Genomic DNA, 20874 nt, shown 5'->3' on the forward strand with positions numbered 1-20874 from the left:
ACACGTCCTGGTAATCCGTCTGGCCCAGTGGCTTTGTGAATGTTGACCTGTTTAAAGGTTTTGTTCACATCGGCTACCGGTGTTGCTACTGAGCTAGATCACACAGTCATCCAGAACAGCTGTTGCTATCATGCATGCTTCAGTGTTACTTGCCTCGAACCGAGCATAAAAGGCATTTACCTAGTCTGGGAGGCTCGCGTCACTGGGTAGCTCTCGTCTGGGTATCCCTTTGTAGTCCGTAATAGTTTTCAAGCCCTGCCACATCCGACGAGCATTAGAGCCGGTGTAGTAGGGGTTCAATCTTAATCCTGTATTGACGCTTTGCTTGTTTGATGGTTCATCTGAGGGCATAGCAGGATTTCTTATAAGTGTCCGGAGTAGTCTCCCGCTCCTTGAAAGCGGCAGCTCTAGCCTTTAGCTTGATGCGTATGTTGCCTGTAATCCATGGCTTCTGGTTGGGATATGTACGTACAGTCACTGTGGAGACAATGTCATCGGCGCACTTATTGATGAAGCCGATGACTGAAGTGGTGTACTCCTCAATGCCATTGGATGAATCCCGGAACATATTCCAGTCTGTGCTAGCAAAACAGTCCTGTAGTGCAGCATCCGCGTCATCTGACCACTTCCGTATTGAGCGAGTCACTGGTACTTCCTGCTTTATTTTTTGCTTGTAAGCAGGAATCAGGAGGACAGAATTATGGTCAGATTTACCAAATGGTGGGCAGGGAAGAGCTTTGTATGCATCTCTGTGTGTGGAGTAAAGGTAGTCTAGGATTCTATTCCCCCTGGTTGCACGTGACATGCGGGTAAAACATTTGTAAAATTTGGCAATTTAAATAATCATGGCACTTCAAAGAATCACATACTGTTCAATATTTTCTCACAATAAATAACATTTATGAGCTCTTGCCAAAAACCACAATGTGTTCATCCCAGTTTTAAATAGCCAGTGGTGTTTCTCTTTTTGCCAATCTTGTACCCAACCCAAACAACTTCATTTGCCCTCGAATGGTGAGATTACCATCTGTCATCCGTCCTTAAATCCTATCCCCTCTTCCATCCCTACGCACATGCATGGATAAAGGACCAAGAACTTTAAACTACCTTTCGATTTCATCTTAGTCAACTTAATGATAAAATACAATGACTGATGCTTAAAAACATTTTTTAAATTGGCAGGAGATTATTTCAGATGGTGCATTTCAATGAAAAAAGAAGAGAAAAAATACAAATAATTGGGGTAGCTGACCAAGGACATCAGTTGACCATTACCAGAAAGCCACTAAAATGCCAGGGTTTGTTATGTACATAATTATCATCTCTTTTGTCATATTGTAGTAATTTCACTGATGACAAAAGAGAAGCCTGAGAGAACTACAGATTGTAGTTATCATTACATTAAAACCAACTAAAAGGGATATTTTACTAATTGCTCATTTGTCTGCTGTTGATTTAGAAATATTTAAAAAAGATGCATGTCAGCGGTGACATTTTCAAGATATAGCACTTTCTATAAACATTTTAAAGTGCGATCTATCCCACAAATATTAATATGATGATCCTATCAACACAGCTGGGAGTATCTAGACTGTCACTCACTGTGCCTCATAATGCATCAACAATGGCCATGACGTCAGCCTATAGTTCATGCAAAAGATACAAGTAATTGAGCAATAAAAACAGTTTGCTATGATAATATAAATATTTTATTGTTGTTTAAAGAGAAGTAAACATGTTATTATTGCTTTTATTTTAATCAAATCTGGTAAGTAAAATACATGGTTTAAATGTACAGAATCTTCCAAAGTAGAATACTGTGTGTGTGTGTGTGTGTGTGTGTGTGTGTGTGTGTGTGTGTGTGTGTGTGTGTGTGTGTGTGTGTGTGTGTGTGTGTGTGTGTGTAACAGAGAGATTAGCCTGTCTGGCCTTGTGTTTGGAGCACCATGCTCACTCATTCTGGCTGCATTTACTTTCCCTGACTAAGTGGCAGTGGCATGTCCTTCAGCTGTCTCTCAACCACTCTGCTCCCCTCTGGTTGTCCTCCTCATTCTCACAGCCCTTACCTCTCTTTTCAAGAGACACATTCAAAGAGAGAAGGGACAGTTACACACAGACAATCAATCGTAACAATACAGCCAGTTGGCCAGTTGAGCTCGGTAGGTATGTATTAGGCTGCGTGCGTCCCCAGGCTATTGCGCACAGCGCATATGAGTCTGGGATGTAAACGAATCAAAGTGGGCCTAGTGGGAGTGATCATAGAATTCTACGGGAGTGACCTACAGAGTAAAGTGTTTGTCATCATTTAAATTTTGCGAATTTACAAATGGAGGCATGACTCAGGCATGAACTTCTGCCAGTGGGATTGCAAAAACACAACTTCCATCTAGCTAATTAACAAAAAACATAGCTAGCTAGTGAATGACTTCACTGAAAAGAAAGCCTACACCCTTAAAACTAGTTAAATGTAACTAAATGTAATCGGAAATGTAATCTACGTAATCCCCAAAAGTAATTATTTATTATGAGAGGGCCATAAACAATAACTAGTAATGCAGAATACTCCAAGACAGGTTAGAATCTCACCTTTCTGGTAAAAATAGTTATAAATTGCTGAGTTGTAGTAGCTTTTGAGGACGAATGCTCAAGTACACAGTACAAATATGATACAAATATGGAATATTTTATATGATGTATTTTCTATTCAACAAAACTGTATGAATAAGGCTAGAAATGACATATGCTTTCTAAATATAGCATCATCAAATTATAAAACGACTAACTATAAGATTTCACCTTCCTTATGTAAAATACATATTTGTATGTTTAGTGTTAGAGAAAAAGTGCATATTTTTTCAAAACGTCTTTCCCCATCACTGTGAACATCTTAGAGCTCAAGGTTGGCTTCCTGAACTCATTATGAACTCGCCTCTCAGCTCATATTAATCTTGTCCGTCTATGACAAACAAAGTGTTTTTTGAGAGTTACAAACACAATTTCTTTATTGCCAAGACGTCGGACCGATACAACCAAAGATTGTCTATTATATTGACAAGATAGTAGATTGACAGCTCAAACAATGGAAATACATGTCCTCAAAGATGGAAGGCAGTCAGCAGGTGGTGAGATCAGGTGTGACCATTCTAGCCAATGAAAGGGGAGATGCACAGGACATAGAGCTAGATAGAGCACTCATCTTTTTCTCTGTTACAGAATGGGCAGCACCATTGAGGCCATCTCCATTTTAAAGTAGTAAATGTTCTTGTTTTTCATTGGCTGAATGCTCCCAACATAGAAATCCCCACCCAGTTGACTAATTTCAACTGTTGGTAGCCTTCAATGGCAATGTCCATGTTAAAATGGGTTATGTCCATGATGAGTCAATGACAACAGGCACTACTCAAATCAAATTGTATTTATCACAAGGCAGCATACAATGACATTCCAGCATCCCAGAGTCACCTCTTCACTGTTGACATTGAGACTGGTGTTTTGTGGGTACTATTTAATGAAGCTGCCAGTTGAGGACTTGTGAGGCATCTGTTTCTCAAATTAGACACTCTAATGTACTTGTCCTCTTGCTCAGTTGTGCACCGGGGCCTCCCACTCCTCTTTCTACTGGATGTGGGGGAAGGTGTTTCTACAAACGTGGGGGAAGGTGTAGCGGGAGATGCTTGGTTGGTAGATTAAGCCGATTAAGCCAATGCCTATCACGCCGTGAAATTTCACATCAATCTTATTGGCTTTGTTATTTGGGCGGAAGTGTCAGGGAACGAGATTATTTATATAGTGCAATACTTTGACCAGGGAGCCATTTGCGACGCAGACCTTAGTGAATCATACCACCACCCTGATAATAACATTGTGGTCACATTGCACCACTAGAGGGTGCTTGAATAACAATGTACCTTGACTAAAATTGTATCACAAACCTGTGGAATTGATCAATATAATTACTTTGCTGAACTACATTATGGCCTGTCATGTAGTGGAGTTGTCCCAGACACAGATTATGCCTAATCCTGGCCTCAAAAGCATTTTCAATAGAACTTCTTGCTCGATCTTGAATTTTATACCATCACAGGGCTACATCTGTGTCAGAGAAACTGCCCTGTACTTAGCACTTCTTTGGCGGTGTTAAATGTGTTATTACTGTGGTTAGTGGACATTGAGATAACATCAGACCTTGTTGTATTGTATGTCACTCACGCCAGCGGTTTCCCACTCCTCGCACAGGTCACCATGAGTCATCCAGGTTACTGTTAACAGAAGGAGAAAGGAAGGATGGAAAGAAAAGAGGTATTAGAGCAGAGTAAGATAAGGTGAGGGAAATCAATTAATAAAGCAAATAAAACAGAACTTTCATCATAAATTAGGCTAACAATTATTCTTGTAGGAGCAATGCAGAGACCAGAGTTAGACTTCACACCACAGTTGTTTTATGAAAACAAAACCCCACAAGGTTTACACATTTAAAAACAATCTGTAAGGCTGCTACTCTATTGTTTATTTATTTTTTTGGTCACATGAGACCTTGTAAAATAAATGGTCGTCTATAGCTGCAAGTCATGTTTTATTTTTAAAGTAATTTTGCACTCATGGAATGTCCTTCCGTGAGCACTACACAGATATTTGCACATGAAAAATTCAGGGGATGCATTAGCTCCTTTGTTAACATGTATGTTCGTTGACGGTATGCACACATTGAGTGTGGCTATAATATTCAAATAACAATCTCTTTGCATCATGTTGACATTTTTTCTACTCTATAATTTTACATTCAACATTCGTAAAAACGTCACAATTTGTAGGATATTAGCCTCTGACCTGTCATTCTTATCTGTTTGTGCGTCAGTTTCCTGAATGTGCCTGCACCTGGGCCACGTTCAGTTGCAAAACGTTCTCGAACGTTGCAGATAGAAATTCAATGAATCGGCCCGACGTGATTCCTTAATCTACATGTCGGATTATAGGCATGTTTGTTCTACATACCGTATTTCTATCCAAATGTTGCGCCCTGCTGAACACGCCCTGGCCTACACACTGCACAGTTCGAAAACGCGCACTTGGGAAAGAGCCTGGGAAAAACATTGGGCCACGGAGCTATTTTTTATGCACGGTTCCGGGCACTGATTGGCCACAATTTAAAACATTCGCCAAGAACTTTAAATGCGGGGCTCTTAAAATGGGCGGGGAAACGTTCAACCCTCTCACCAGGCGAGGCGGCACGGTCCTTATGAATAGGCAATACTACGCTACATGTAAACCATGACCGTGCGATACTTTACTTGTGTCTCAAAACATTGCTCAGTCAGATGTTATCGTATGGTCCTACTGCGATACAAATGCCTGAGAGTCTTTACTGACATCTAGCGCCCGAATACTGAACATTGCCCACGTTTGTATGTGTTCAACATGCACACACATCCTACACTATGTCAAATATTACCCTACACGAAAGATTTGATTCCCTTTTTTAAATATATAGGCCTATGTGATCTTGGACTCCCGAGTGGCGCAGCGGTCTAAGGCACTGCATCTCAGTGCAAGAGGCGTAACTACAGTCCCTGGTTCGAATCCAGGCTAACATCTGGCTGTGATTGGGAGTCCCATAGGGCGGCCCAGTGTCGTCTGGGTTTGGCCGGGGTAGGCAGTCATTGTAAATAATAAATTGTTCTTAACTGACTTGCCTGGTTAAATAAAAACAAAATCTCCATGGTTACTTACGGAGAAACTGTTTGTAACCATAGCGGTCATATGTAAAATAATCATCTATCTTTTGGTAGTTTTTTTATGGGTAGCTCACAAGCACTTTTCCCATTACTGAAAAAGCCACAAAATGCTACAATGATTTTCAATTAAGCTCAATCAACACTTAAATGCCATTTCAATAAAGAGTCTTCCTTAAAGGGTATTCCCTCAGTACTTATTCAAAGTCTACTTGAGACATATGTGCCCTGGCAGCATTTAAGTGTTTGGTTAATTCTTCTTATTCTAGTATTGTTATTATTGTAAAGAATCACATAGAGAATGTTTTATATTGAAGTCAAGGTCAAGGCCAGAATTTGATCAAACCAGCACTGCATTTAATTTAAACTACAACATTTATCAAAGCTCATCTTTTTAGTGAAGAATAATATACACTACATGTCCACAAGTATGTGGACACCCCTTCAAATTAGTGGATTCGTCCAATTCAACCAGCACCTGTTGCTGACAGGTGTATAACATCAGCACACAGCTATGCAATCTCCATTAACAAACATTGGTAGTAAAATGGCCCGTACTGAAGAGCTCAGTGACTTTCAAAGTGACAGCGTCATAGGATGCCACCTTTCCAGCAAGTTAGTTTGTCAGATTTCTGCCCTTCTGGAGCTGCCCCGGTCAACTGTAAGTGCTGTTATTGTGAAGTGGAAACGTCTAGGAGCAACACGGGCCCAGCCACGAAGTGGTAGGCCACACGAGCTCACAGAATGGGACTGCAGAATGCTGAAGCGCGTAAAAATAGTCTGTCCTCGGTTTCAACACTCACTACCGAGTTCCAAATTGCCTCGAAGCAACATCAGCACAATAACTGTTCGTTGGGAGCATCATGAATGCCACACACAAGCCTAATATCACCATGCGCAATGCAAAGCGTCAGCTGGAGTGGTGTAAACCTCGCCGCAATTTGACTCTGGAGAAGTGGAAACACGTTCTCTGGAGTGATGAATCACGCTTCATCTGGCAGTCCCGACGGACAAATCTGGGTTTGGCGGATGCCAGGAGAATACTACCTGCCCGAATGCATAGTGGCAAATGTAAAGGTTGGTGGATGAGGCATAATGGTCTGGGGCTGTTTTTCATGGTTCGGGCTAGGCCCCTTAGTTCCAGTGAAGGGAAACCTTAAGGCTACAGCATACAATGACATTCTAGACAATTCTGTGCTTCCAACTTTGTGGCAACAGTTTGGGGCAGCCCCTTTCCTGTTTCAGCATGACAATGTCCCCGTGCACAAAGCAAGGTCCATACAGAAATGGTTTGTAAAGATCGGTGTGGAAGAACGTGACTGGCCTGCACAGAGCCCTGACCTCAACCCCATCGAACAGCTTAGGGATGAATTGGAACGCCGACTACGAGCCAGGCCTAATCGCCCAACATCAGTGCCCGACCTCACTAATACTCTTGTGGCTGAATGGAAGTCCCCGCAGCAATGTTCCAATTTCTAGAGGAAAGCCTTCCCAGAAGAGTGGAGGCTGTTATAGCAGCAAAGGGGGGGACAAACTACATATTAATGCCCATGATTTTGAAATTAGATGTTCGACGAGCAGGTGTCCACATACTTTTGGTAATGTAGTGTATGACCCCATGCCTAGAGGTACTGGTTTTCTACAACTGAAAGTATTTTCATGGAAGCATAGTGATGCAGGCTATGGTGATAGACGTCTCTAATAGTGTGCACTGGCAGCTAAAACTTTGACCTAAGGCCCGGGGATAATGTTTAGGTAACCTTAATTGAGGTCCTTCACTAACCATTCATTATTTAACATAGCCTATCAACAGCAGATCCAGCTGTTTTTGCGTGTACTTTCTGTCTAAATTGATCGACAGACCATTCAATTCAATTTAACCTTGGGCAATATGTATCAAGAGTCTCAGAGGATCAGGTCAACTGTCCATGAAATCGTATTTATTGTAATCGAAATTGCAAAACTGATCCTAAATCGGCACTCCTATTCTGAGACGCGTTATGAATAAGGCCCCTGATCTAAAAGCCCATCAACCTGTCAATCTAACCAATCATGTAAATAATGTACTAGCATTCTTTATTGCTTGTTGTTTTATATCTTTAGTTACAGGTCAGTGGAGGTTCGCACTGTCGTCACGGAATACTTTGTGTTTCAAAACCATTTTGTATCAGGCACCAGCGGGCTATGATCCTCCCCCCATTAAAACTAGTAGTTGAGAATATCACTCATCTAACCATCTGTCGAAACGGTTGGCAACATCGTATGAATCTGTGCCGGTATTCATAAAGCTTCTCAGAGTACGAGTGCTGAAAACTGATCCTCGATCAGCACACCTACTCAAACGCTCTATGAATACAGGCCCTAGTCTGAAATAACAAGGTCCTGCATGCAGAATAAATTACTTTCAAAAACATGCCAGGTCCGACAAAAGTTTCATAATCACGTTTAATTCTTTGGTGTTTACTGTTGAAATGCAATGATATGCCTCTAATACACTTGCTAAGTCTTGTGTCGTAAGATGTAGGCCCAAAGTGTTTCTAAGCTGACCTACAAGGTATGACCTTGTTGGCTGAACTAATACATGGTCACGAGCTAATTAACTCTAAGTAGCACGTTGCATGGCAACAGATGCGATTCACTTAGGCTATTGCTTCCTACAGTACAACAGACGACTAAGCACTTACATTTCTCTGTTCGATTTCCGTTTAGTGCATGGGCATCAGGGTTGGGGTCAATTAGAATTTTAGTCAGTGAATCCAGGAAATTATTTGAATTTTAAATCCCCAAATAGATAAATACCATCTCCCTTTGAACTTATTGAGAAGTCATTGAAAATAGCTTCTCAATAATGCCATTTTTAAAAATGTTGTATTATTGAATTGGAACTTCAGTTTACATCTTGAATTGACTGCCTTAAATTTGAATTGACCAAAACCTGATGGGCGTTAACGTTATTGTGGAAGAGTTGACGATGGGGAAAGAATCGTGGTGGAAGAAGAATAGGCAAACATGACTCAGGCAGCTGTGAGAGGCATTTCCCGAAGGCTGAGAAAGAAAGAAGCTTTCCATTGTTTTCAAAATCAGGTTTTTATTAAAGTCAGTACAAGTAAAAGGTAGCTGAAGGCGGAAAGTTTCTTGATCCAATTCCAAAATGAACTTCTTTTCTTCTTTGATGTTTAGGGGAAAAGAAAAATACCACCCCCCTCCCACCCCTAAGCCCTGTTGTATTCTACTATTACCCCTGTGCTGGTGTCATCTTTCTCTGAGAAATGAGAGAAGTGATGACACAGCCAGTAAAAGGTTCAATCTTTCGCACTGAACAAAGTGTTGCTTCACAAATATAACATTCAAAATCAGAACATTGATGGAATCTATCATCAGTTTCCCCCCAGCTACACAAACGGACACTGTAGAAGGAAATAACGTGATGTTCAGTTTCGATTCTCTTTGCGTCTACGTACATAAAATGTAACGTAAACAAAAAGAGACCACGGAGTAGCAATTCTTCTGGCTGACGGGATCATGGTTAGGTCTTTTCAATGAGAAAACGGGCCTCAACTTTTCATTGAAAAATGACAAGAGAAACTACCCATCCCTGACACTTAGGCCTACTTTGCAAAAGAATAACGTCTTAAAATGCAGTTTAAATAATGAACAGTAGTAGTCTTAGATTTAGCTCACTCACGCTAACGCATGCACACAAGCATATTGCACGCTTAGCACTAATTCAGGGGTGGAAGATGAATTAAAGACTTAACGTTGTATATTTGAACAAATATGAGACCAAAAAATCAAACTGAATTATATATCCACCTCTTATTTTCTTCTATTCCGCTGTGTCTTCGTTGTTCAGGCCGACCTCTCCATTCCCTCTTTCTCCAGATCCATGTCTTCACTAATCCTCTCCTCCATTCCTTTAGATCCTCCCAATTTACTCCTCCTCCAATTGTACTCATCTATTCCCCTCTTCCTCTCAGGCCTCTTAAACCAAGAAGGGGAGCAGAGAAAAGTACACCTCAATTCTTCTGCTTCTTCCCAACTTATCTCTCCTCCTCTTCTACCCTCGATGTGTCGCGCCCCCTGCCACAATAACATTCCGGGAGCCTAAGCACTGTAATTTGATGTCACCCCAGTCAGTTGACAAGTCAGAAGCGCGGAGGTAGGTGTGGTCTTTTGGGGGGAAAGAACGGACCACCTGGTCCCCCTCTGAGGTGTCCCCCGAAAGGAGGCCCTGGCCGTTTCCCCCTGAGCATGGGGCCACAGAGGGTTGGGCGTGGGGGACCCCACGGGAGGCCTCTCAGGTGTGGCTGGTGAACTGGGTGGAGAGGACGGTGTGGAGGATGGGGAGGCAGGGGCATGTGGTCAGGGTGGTGCAGGTCCATGTGAGGGTGAAGGGGGGGTCTGTGACCATATGGAGGGGAAGGGCTGCGTGGAGGGTAATTATAGTAGTAAGGGTCTTCTGAGGGAGAGAGGGGGGGAGTGAGGCGCTCTCTGACTCTATAAGGATAATGAGGATCGTCTACAGGTAGATGGTGGAAATCGTCTGGGTGATAATAGCGATCGTCTGGGTGACGATGGAGGTCGTGGGGGTGCTGACGGAAGTTGTCAAGGTGATGCAGGTCGTCAGGCTGACGGCGTAGATCGTTGGGGTGACAACGGAAATCGTCAGGGTGATGATGGGGGTCATCGGCATGGCGATGAAGGTCATCTGGGTGATAGGGTTGGCCCTCAGGGTAGAAAGCAGATTTGTGCTGGTGATCACTGATAATCACTGGACCGCCCAATGCACTGACGCCCGCCCTGTCATCCTCCATCTCAAGGTTTGGTGAGGGTTGCGCCACAGGCACCATCACCCCTCGCACAATGACAGACGCAGGTGGGGCTGGTATTCCAGGGAAGGGCGGTGGAGGCAGCTGGGGAATGGGGGGCAGAGGGCTGGTGAGGAAGCTTGAGGGGTTGGCCCCCTGTTGGGAAAGCAGAGTTTGAGGATCCTTTGTTTGGTAGGGCTGTGTCTGCCCCTCCCCCTGGTATGCATACCGTCCTGACATGGGGGTTTTGCCATCTCCTGCCCCTGATGCAGCCATGTTGTGGTTGTTAGGATGCAGGGCCTGTCCCTCTGGGTAGGGATTACCATACCATCCTCCTTCACTCACACTGGGGTTTGGCCCTGCCTGAGCCCCTCCTGGTGTGTTACTGGGTAACCCCTCCCCGAGGGTTGGGGCTGACACCTGTGTCGTGATGGGCTGGTAATGGGCCAACCCAGACTCTCTGAGGGAAGGACCTATTCCATGCATCTCTTCCTTCCCTCCATAAGGCAACTGGTGGTACCCCTGCCCATTCGGAGCACCTGGTTGTGGTCCTAAGTGGACATGAGGGTTGTTGGGATCCTGCCAGGCTTGGTTGTGGTAGGCAGTTGGAGACTGAGACAGGCTGCCATCTGGTTGTTTAGGAACTCCCCCAGAAGAGACCTGACCTTGCTTGGCCAGGAAGGGCTCTGCTCCTCCTGGAGTGTCCAAGAACTCATCCAGGGTGGGGGTGCCTCCTCCGGCCTCATCCCGCACCGGGGTGCCCACTTGGGTCTCTGTACCCGCTAAGGGGCTGATGTCGCTGCCTCCCGCTTGCATGGTCTCGCTAGTCAAGCCCAGGTTAAAGGCATTAAAGCCAGGGTTAACCTGCAGGAAGCTGTGGATCTTGGACTCCAGGCTGGAAGCTGAGGGGTTTTCTTCCTTCCCTTGCTCAAGGACCAGCCCTCTGTGAGGGCCGATGTCTAGAGGCTGTGTGGGCTGGGTAAGGGACGCTGCCTGAAGGACGGTGGTGGTATTCCCCACTGTAGGGGCTGATGGGGTTGGTTGGAGCGTAGAGGAGGTGAGAGGAAGGCCTCGAGAGGGTACTGTAGGGGTGGAGGCGGAGGGAGGGAGCTTGCCTGTACTGGGGGAGTATGAGGAGAAGTTTCCCGTTGGGCTGTTCACAAGAGTGGAGAGAACTAAGAGGGAGCGGGAAAAAAGAGAGAAAAGGAAATGTGTTAAAATACATGACAACTATGAATGGCAACCTCAATTGTACGAATCTGAACATTTCAGTACAATAAGTGATAACAGAGTAGAGATGTATACTCTCTGTCTGTCTCCATATTTGCTACCCAATTAGCAACATTCTGTCAATTAGAAACAATGTTTTTTCACCCTCTAAATCAGTGTTTGTCTCGTACCCCCGTATGCGGGTTGAACATAATAAGCACCTAAATTTGGAATGTAGTGGCTGTACAGTAACATGCCATACATTACGTCAGAGCTCTGGCTCTGCGCTTCACAGTGCTGTATCGGTTTTACATTTACATTTTAGTAATTTAGCAGATGCTCTTATCCAGAGGGACTTACAGTAGTGAGTGCCTACATTTATCATACTATTTCGTACCGGTCCCCCGTGGGAATCAAACCCGCAGCCCTGGCGTTGCAAGCATTATGCTCTACCAACAGAGCCACATGGGACCACTATGAGGGACAACCGTTCTCAACTTGAGCACCACGCGACAAGAAGTTGCCCCCAGTCCTCCCGGTAATTGGGCAACTTTTGCAAATGAAGGTAATGCTGTGAAATAAGATGACTCAATGTATTTTGAAAGATGAGACGTTGAGGATTCCAATAAATATCGCTTTGATGTCATACAACAAGTCCAAATGTGCAGTTCACATTTCCATATCATAAAACTTATGTCATACACAGTGTCAATGTTTATGATCACTATTTTATGTAGTTACAAGATGACATGGCGTCATACTCTGGGTTGTCCTTAAGAGAATGAGCCTGGCACACGCACCTGAATGAACTCATGACTCCTTTCTTTGCGCACCAAAATTACAATCGGGATCTCTGAATTTATGACTAAGCAAAAACAGGTTTAAATATCACATTTACATAAGTATTCAGACCCTTTAATCAGTACTTTGTTGAAGCACCTTTGGCAGCGATTACAGCCTCGAGTCTTCTTGGGTATGACGCTACAAGCTTGGCACCCCTGTATTTGGAGAGTCTCTCCCTTTCTTCTCTGTAGTTCCTCTCAAGCTCTGTTGGTTGGGATGGGGAGCGTCGCTGCACAGATATTTTCAGGTCTCTCCAGAGATGTTCGATCGAGTTCAAGTCCGGGCTCTGGCTTCGCCCCAGTCTGAGGTCCTGAGGGCTGTGGAGCAGGTTTTCATCAAGGATCTCTCTTTACTTTGTTAATCTTTCCCTTGATCCTGACTAGTCTCCCAGTGCCTAAAAACCATCCCCACAGCATGATGCTGCCATCACCATGCTTCACCATACAGTTGGTGCCAGGTTTCCTCCAGATGTGACGCTTGGCATTCGGGCCAAAGAGTTCAATCTTAGTTTCATCAGACCAGAGAATCTTTTCTCCTGGTCAGAGTCCTTTAGGTGCCTGTTGGCAAACTCCAAGTGGGCTGTTATGTGCCTTTTACTGAGGAGTGGCTTGCATCTGGCCACTACCATAAAGGCCTGATTGGTGGAGTGCTGCAGAGATTGTTGTCCTTCTGGAAGATTCTCCCATCTCCACAGAGGAACTCTGGAGCTCTTTCAGAGTAAACATCAGGTTCTTGGTCACCTCCCTGATCAAGGCCCTTCTCCCCCGATTGCTCAGTTTGGCCGGGCGGCCAGCTCTAGGAAGAGTCTTGGTGGTTCCAAACTTATTCCATTTAAGAATGATGGCGGCCACTGTGTTCTTGGCGACCTTCAATGCTGCAGAAATGTTTTGGTACCCTTCCCCAGATCTGTGCCTCGGAGCTCTATGGACAATTCCTTCGACCTCATGGCTTGGTTTTTGCTGACATGAAATGTCAACAGTGAGACCTTATATAGACAGGTGGACTCCCATCAAGTTGTAGAAAAATCTCAAAGATGATCAATGGAAACAGGATGCACCTGAACTCAATTTAGAGTCTTATAGCAAAGGATCTGAATACTTATGTAAATAAAATATCGTTTTTTCATTTTTTTATAAATTTGCAGCAAAAAAAATAAAATGTTTTTGCTCTGTCATTATGGGGTATCGTGTGTAGATTGATGTCATTATGGGGTACTGTGTGTGTGTGTGTGTGTGTGTGTGTGTGTGTGTGTGTGTAGATGGGTGAGAGACAAAATACCTATTTAATCCATTTTTAGAATAAGGCTGTAACATACCAAAATGTGGAAAAAGTCAAGGGGTCTGAATACTTTCCAAATGCACTGTATATTGAAAAACTGAGTTTTGTTGGATTTGTTTACAGAACACTTGGTCCATGAGCACTTTATGGAGTGGCCACTTACAGTGCCTTATGAAAGTATTCATAACACTTGACTTATTCTACATTTTGTTATGTTACAGCCTGAATTCAAATGGATTAAATAGATGTTTTTTCTCTCACCCATCTACACACACACACACACACACACACACACACACACACACACACAAAGTGTAAACATGTTTAGACATTTTTGCAAATTTATATAAAATGAAATAGAGAAATATATACAATTTTACTTAAGTATTCACACCCCTGAGACAATACATGTTAGAATCACCTTTGGCAGCGATTACAGCTGAGAGTCTTTCTGGGTAAGTCTCTAAGGGCTTTGCACACCAGGATTGTACAATATTTGCACATCATTTTTACAATTCTTCAACTCCAGTGTATATTTCTGCTGAAATGTGAATTTGTTTTGCAGTGTTTTGGAAAGCAGACAACCAGCTTTTCCTTATTTTCTTGTGCTTAGCTCTATTCCGTTTATTTTTATCCCCCCCAAAAAACTCCCTAGTCCTTGCCAATTACAAGCATACCCCCATAACATGATGCAGCCACCACCATGCTTGAACATATGAAGGGGGCCTCCCGAGTGGCGCAGTGGTCTAAGGCACTGCATCGCAGTGCTAGCTGTGCCACTAGAGATGCTGGTTCGAGTCCAGGCTCTGTCGCAGCCAGCCGCGACCGGGAGACCCATGGGGCGGCGCACAATTGGCCCAGCGTCGTCCGGGTTAGGGGAGGGTTTGGCTGGCAGGGATGTTCTTGTCCCATCGCGCAACTGGCGACTCCTGTGGCGGGCCGGGCGCAGTGCACGCTGACACGGTCACCAGGTGTACAGTGTTTCCTCCGACACATTGGTGCGGCTGGCTTCCGGGTTAAGCGGGCATTGTGTCAAGAAGCAGTGCTAGGCTGAGTTGCGTTTCAGGGGACGCACAGCTCTCGGGAGTTACAGCAATGGACAAGACTGTAAAAACCAATTGGATACCACGAAATTGGAGAGAAAAAGGGATTAAAAATATATATAAAAAATAACAAAGAAAATATGGTTCTCAGTGATGTGTTGGATTAGCCCCAAACATAACGCTTTGTATTCAGGACCAAATGTCAATTTCTTTGCAGTTTTACTTTAGTGCCTTATTGCAAACAGGATGCATGTTTTGGAATATTTGTATTCTGTACAGGCTTCCTTATCACTGTCATTTAGGTTAGTATTGTGGAGTAACTACAATGTTGTTGATCCATCCTCAGTGTTCTAAAGTCACCATTGGCCTCGTGGTGAAATCCCTGAGCGGTTTCCTTCTTCTCCAGCAACTGAGTTAGGAAGGATGCCTGAATCTTTGTAGTGACTGGGTGTATTCATACACCATCCAAAGTGTAATTAATAACTTCACCATGCTCAAAGGAATATTCAATGTCTGCTTTTGTTGTACCCATCTACCAATAGGTGCCCTTCTTTGCAAGGCATTGGGAAACCTCCCTGGTCTTTGTGGTTGAATACACTTTTTAATTCACTGCTCGACGGAGGGACCTTACAGATAATTGTATGTATGGGGTACAGTGACGAGGTAATACTAAAAAAATTATGTTAAACACTATTATTGCACACAGAGTGAGTACATGCAACTTATTGTGACTTGTTAAGCATATTTTTACTCCTGAACTTATTTTGGCTTGCCATAACAAAGGGGTTGAATACCCAGATATTTCAGCTTTTAATTTTTAATTAATTTGTAAACATTTCTAAAAACATCATTCAACTTTGACTTCATGTGTTAGTGTGTGTAGGCCAGTGACACAAAATCTCAATTTAATCAATTTAAAATTCAGGATATAACAACAAGATGTAGAAAAAGTTAAGTGGTGTGAATACTTTCTGAAGGAACTGTAGAGGTGCAGGAACTCAAGCAGTAGACAATGTGAGGTGCCGGTACTTAGTTCTATGACCTGCCCAAGTCAAGCACGGAGTCTGCCACTGTTTTAGGCTAAATTAGAATTGAGGTGATGCATACTTACTTGTGTCCCATCTGCCACTTATTATTTAAAAAACTAAAATTCAAAACCCATTTGCAAGCATCTTGTGTCCCACCACGACCTGTTATGTAACGCGATTCGCTATGAAACATGACAGATGTGCCAGACAGATGCATACTCTGGTAATAGATAGTAGCAGCAGACTCTATAGTCTGCAGAGCACTACAAGTTTCCATGCACATTTTTGTTACTTAAGAAATACTGCACCAAACACCTTAGCTAGATGTAAAGTTGTGTGATTAAAACCTCCTATGCAAAAAAAGTCAAAATGATCTACTTTGAGGAAGTGGTAGGCTAGTTTGTTGCTACGGTGTCTCAAGAGCTACAAACATCAGTAACTGCCAGGGTATGATAACACACTCACATCAAACCACACCCTCAAGACTGAAATCGTGTTTTTCTTAATGAGCGACAGAAAAACATGGGGAATCGATGAGTTCAGTCGCTCTTTGACATTTGCTCTACCCCAGTTTCTCACCATGTCGCCCACTGGCCTGCTCCTGGGTTTTGGACAGTGCACTGAGGAGCGCCTCGGGAGTCATGTCCACTCTGGACAGGACGCTGGCCAGAGGGCTGGCTACCTGGGGGGCTACTGGGGCAGGAGGGGTGGTCTTGGCTGGAGAGGAGGGGCAGACCAAAGAAGCACCTGGACTCACTCCTGGAGAGGGAGGAAAATACAGATTTTATAATCGGCCATTTATTATTATCCTCATGGGGTAGTGGAATATGTGTTGTCGATGATCACCGTGACGGAACCTTGTTAATGACCAGTAGACTGAATAGTTGGTAAATGCTCTAAATAATGGCTTCTCAGTTACACTGACTTCACAAGATGTTATGCTGTTTAACAATGTAATAGTAATGTAATAGAATGTTATGGTTGTCACAATCAACAGGATGTTTTGAGGATGTAACAGTAGCTAAAAGGAACAATACTAGGCTACAAGTGACATAAGAATAACAGCGTCGATGATGTGGCCAACTGCCTCAGGGTCAATTCTGAATTAAATTGTGAATTTAATTCTAATTCAATTATTGTATTACATTTTAATTGACCACACCCCACAGAAAACACCATTTGAATTAAAGGAAATTGAACTTAATTCAATGAAATTCAAATAGGTAACGGCAATTTATACTAAACACAAATATAAATCGCAACTTGCAACAATTTCAAAGATTTTGCTGAGTTACAGTTCATATAAGCAAATCATTCAATTGAAATTCTTTAGGCCCTAATCTATGGATTTCACATGACTGGGCAGGGAGTGCAGACATGGGTGGGCCTGGACCCACCCACTGGGGAGCTAGGCCCAACCAATGAGTATGAGTCTGGGATCTTTTATTTCAGCTTATTTTTGTTCAGTGTAAATGGCTATTATTTATCTGTACATACATACTATACATAATGTATGGTAGCCAATACTATGTTTAACACATGGTTGAACCATTTAATTTAACTCATTCCCCTAAAACAATAAATATTCTAAGATAATTTTGTATGTTGTCTTCAATCATTTATATTTCACTTACACGTTATTAAATTATTTCCCCAGAAGGCATTAGATCAAATCAAACACACCAGAACAACCTAACATCTCATGACAAAAGCACACAAAAATACTGTTCGACATCTTTGAGTTATAATCAAGCTAATATTTGAAATGGTATCTATTTTTTAAAGGATTAACTGAGATGCTTTTGGTAAAAGATTTGTCAAAGGAATGAGACTTTCATGTTTCACATCATAGTTTAATTTATTTTAATAAAATTCTACTTTTAATTCAAATTAAACAAAATTCTGCTTCTGGAATTTTAATTCAAGGGTTGAATTGACCCCAGCCTTGGACTGCAAAATCAGAGTAACAGTGTTGATGATGTAATGGTGCTTATGATGTGCCATCGGAATAACTGTGCCGTTGATGCAACAGTGGCTGCCTGCATGTAGTGCCTTTATGATGTTACAATAGCTGAAGTTTCTCACCTGGTTTCTTCATGACAGAGGTGATGCTGCTGAGGATAGAGCTAATTTTACCCAGGTCTACATTGGCGAGGTTGCCTGATAGGTTGGTTGTAGGGGTCACTGGGATCATGAGAGCTGGGGAGGGTGTGGCCTGTGGGACAGGCTTTGCCTCTGTGGCCAGCGGCAGCTGTGTGACAACAGGCACAGGAATGGGGTCTGGAGATGGGACGGGACTTTCAACTCGCTCCTCAACTGTGAAAACAGAGGAAACAAGTTGCAATACAATCTAGTCTTATAACTATAATGAGGCACATGAAAGTAATACATCCTGTCCCTTAACACCCTGCGCCCAATCCCTGCTCCGCATCACCTGCCATTCCCCCTCACCTATGATACCGACGCTCTCTGCCTCCTCCTCATCCGAGAGCTCCATGTCCTCCACGTCGCGGTTGTCTAACTCCCCGACAGTGAAGCCCTGCTTTGGGGAGCCACCAGGGGAGGACAGGGGGCTGGGTGCTTCCCCCAGAGTAATTTCCGCCTCATCATCCATGGCCAGGCCATCCAAGTCAGATTCTGGGTCGGCCAGGCCACGGAAGGGGGACTCTGAGCCATTGGGGGACGGGGCATCCATCGAGGGCGAGGGGAGGGGCGACTCGTCCAGGTCTGGTAAGGTGGCCTTGAGGCTGTCCAGCTTACGCTTGAGGTGGGACACCCGGTTGGCAAACGTCTTGTACGCCTTAAATAGAAGTTTTTAAAAAAACACTCAGACTCAAACACATGGCCAATTATTTTTTACAAATCTATGCAACTCAAGTCTTACTACTAAAGCCCGCCACTAAAACCAAAGAGAACCGCTTTCAACCTTTCACAACAGATGCAAAGGCATTACGGACACCATCTAGTTCAGCTACTCACATTGGCGACTATCTTGACCTCCTTATACTGCATCTCGTAGAAAATGTCTGCGTTGCCAAGAGCATTCAACAGAGGGGACCCTCCTTTGATCTGCCGGTCAAGGAAGGCCACAAACTCCTTTAGCTTCGCACTGCCATCCTCAAAGTCCTTGGAGTGCCTCTTCCCCCCTGCCTTATCTGAAGGGGTGGTTGATTTGGAGAGAGAAATAATAAAGACTTGGTCAGGCTAAAAACAAGCCTCATCTCCTCCGAGGTCAGAGCGGCCAGACAGGGGTCAAGGCTTTTTTCTTTCTGAGTAGTAAGAGATGCCTCGTGTCTTTTCCAGTTCCTGTGCCAATCCTCATTGACAACATTACAGGAGGACGTGGGCCCTGGTCAAAAGTTGCACTGTATAGGAAATAAGGTGCAATTTGGGACACAGACAGAGTCAATGCTCATGGACGACTTTGCAGGAGGTTGTGTGTCAGCCTAAACCTTGTTACCTTTCAGTCTCTTGAGGTCCTCGCTGCTGCAGACGTCCACCCTCATGGCTGCTAGCTGTTTCTCCTTTAGCTCCACTTCCTCCACAGAGCTGTGGTACTTAGAAAGATGATCGATGAATGCCTGGGGCTGCATGACAGGACACCGTCAGAGAGCCACACCACAGGACATGGCAATAGTTAAGGTCATGTTCAACTCAACATACTAGCTTTGTAGTACAAGCATTTACTTTAAGTATTTACAGTTCTCATAGTGCAGTAGTTACAGTTAATTTGGTACGATTTGGTCATTTCTCGAGAGGATATGCAGTAAAAAAATTCTAAATATACAATTGAGATTTAAAAAAAGAAGCTAAACAGAGCAGAACATAGAATCTATCCTATAGAGTGGGTAGTGGACACTTACGACAAATTCAGCTACAATCTTAGATTGAAGAGCAGCTTTAGAGTTGACTGGAGCTGAAATTACATAAGAAATGTCCATGACAAAGTTAACACAACACACAAGCATTGAACAGAACAGCTAAAATGCCACACAATTAAAAGTGAAGTACAACAATAAACATGATGCCTCATTATCTTGACATTTGTACAATTTCGAAAGACACTTCCCATGATATTCAAAACATGCAGTATATCACAGTTTACTCTGCTGGTGGTACATGGTTGGAACTGATTCACTCACCTTTAGGTGTTTCTAAAGCAGCAGGTGACTCCTCTTTGACCAGACTGGCCCTCAGCTCAGCTATGAGCTCCTCTGTGTACACACTCCTCTCCTCCCAGATGGATAATATCCTGTCCACTGACTTCATCACCTTAGAGTCTCCCACATTACTGCAGGACAGGAGACAGAAAAGTTCTTCACTGACATGTCAATGATGTGTAAAGTGATAGAGTAGCCCTGATGAGAAGATCAAACTCCCCTTATTTCAACCACAATGAGGTACTGGGTCGGAACGCCCTTTGCCTCCAGAACACCCCGATTTCTTCGGGTGTGGATTCTACAAGGTGTCAGAAACATTCCACAGGGATGTTGGTCCATGCTGACACGATGACATCACGCAGTTGCTGCAGATTGAGAGAATGGAGCTTGATGCCGTTTTACAGGCTCCTAACCAGTTGTGGTATTTGTTTATAATTAATGTGCGTTTTTTTGTACCTTTTGTTTTACATTAACATACGGTGGCAGAAACATTATGACCGAAAAGAGCTTCTGGACATCAGAACAGCGATTACTCAACTCGAATTGGACGAAGATTTTTTCTTCAATGAATCGGAGGCTAAAGTTTTACGGCTCCTAAGCAAACAAGAGAACGCACACCCAGAAGCGGCGCTCCTCGTGGCCGGGGCCTTTAATTAATGCAGGAAAACTTACATCCATTTTACCTCATTCCTACCAGTATGTCACATGTGCAACCAGAAGGGAAAAAACAAGATCACTTTCATTCCAGAGACGCGTACAAAGCTCTCCCTCACCCT

The 20874-nt window shown here is 43.6% G+C and overlaps 1 protein-coding gene across 6 annotated transcripts in view; it reads right to left on the reverse strand.

Moving 5' to 3' along the window:
• Positions 1 to 20874, reverse strand: part of LOC139554727 (regulation of nuclear pre-mRNA domain-containing protein 2-like) — a 54256-nt gene that overhangs the window by 8253 nt on the left and 25129 nt on the right. For 3 of the 6 annotated variants that reach the window (XR_011670884.1, XR_011670883.1, XR_011670885.1), the window contains exons 3-11: positions 20081 to 20229; positions 19802 to 19854; positions 19399 to 19525; positions 18918 to 19093; positions 18390 to 18738; positions 18024 to 18254; positions 16518 to 16697; positions 9543 to 11712; positions 4186 to 4259 (exon numbers count right to left, since the gene is read on the reverse strand). Coding sequence is in view for 1 of the 6 variants with exons in the window: in XM_071367800.1 (XP_071223901.1) it covers positions 9875 to 11712; positions 16518 to 16697; positions 18024 to 18254; positions 18390 to 18738; positions 18918 to 19093; positions 19399 to 19525; positions 19802 to 19854; positions 20081 to 20229 (3103 nt within the window). In the remaining 5 variants the exon portion in view is untranslated. Of the gene's footprint in view, positions 1 to 1732; positions 2071 to 4185; positions 4260 to 8797; positions 11713 to 16517; positions 16698 to 18023; positions 18255 to 18389; positions 18739 to 18917; positions 19094 to 19398; positions 19526 to 19801; positions 19855 to 20080; positions 20230 to 20874 lie in introns of those variants that run through there. The other 3 variants (XR_011670887.1, XR_011670886.1, XM_071367800.1) reach the window with 3 other exon arrangements.

Source organism: Salvelinus alpinus, chromosome 26 (genome assembly GCF_045679555.1).
Source record: "Salvelinus alpinus chromosome 26, SLU_Salpinus.1, whole genome shotgun sequence".
Taxonomy (NCBI): domain Eukaryota; kingdom Metazoa; phylum Chordata; class Actinopteri; order Salmoniformes; family Salmonidae; genus Salvelinus; species Salvelinus alpinus.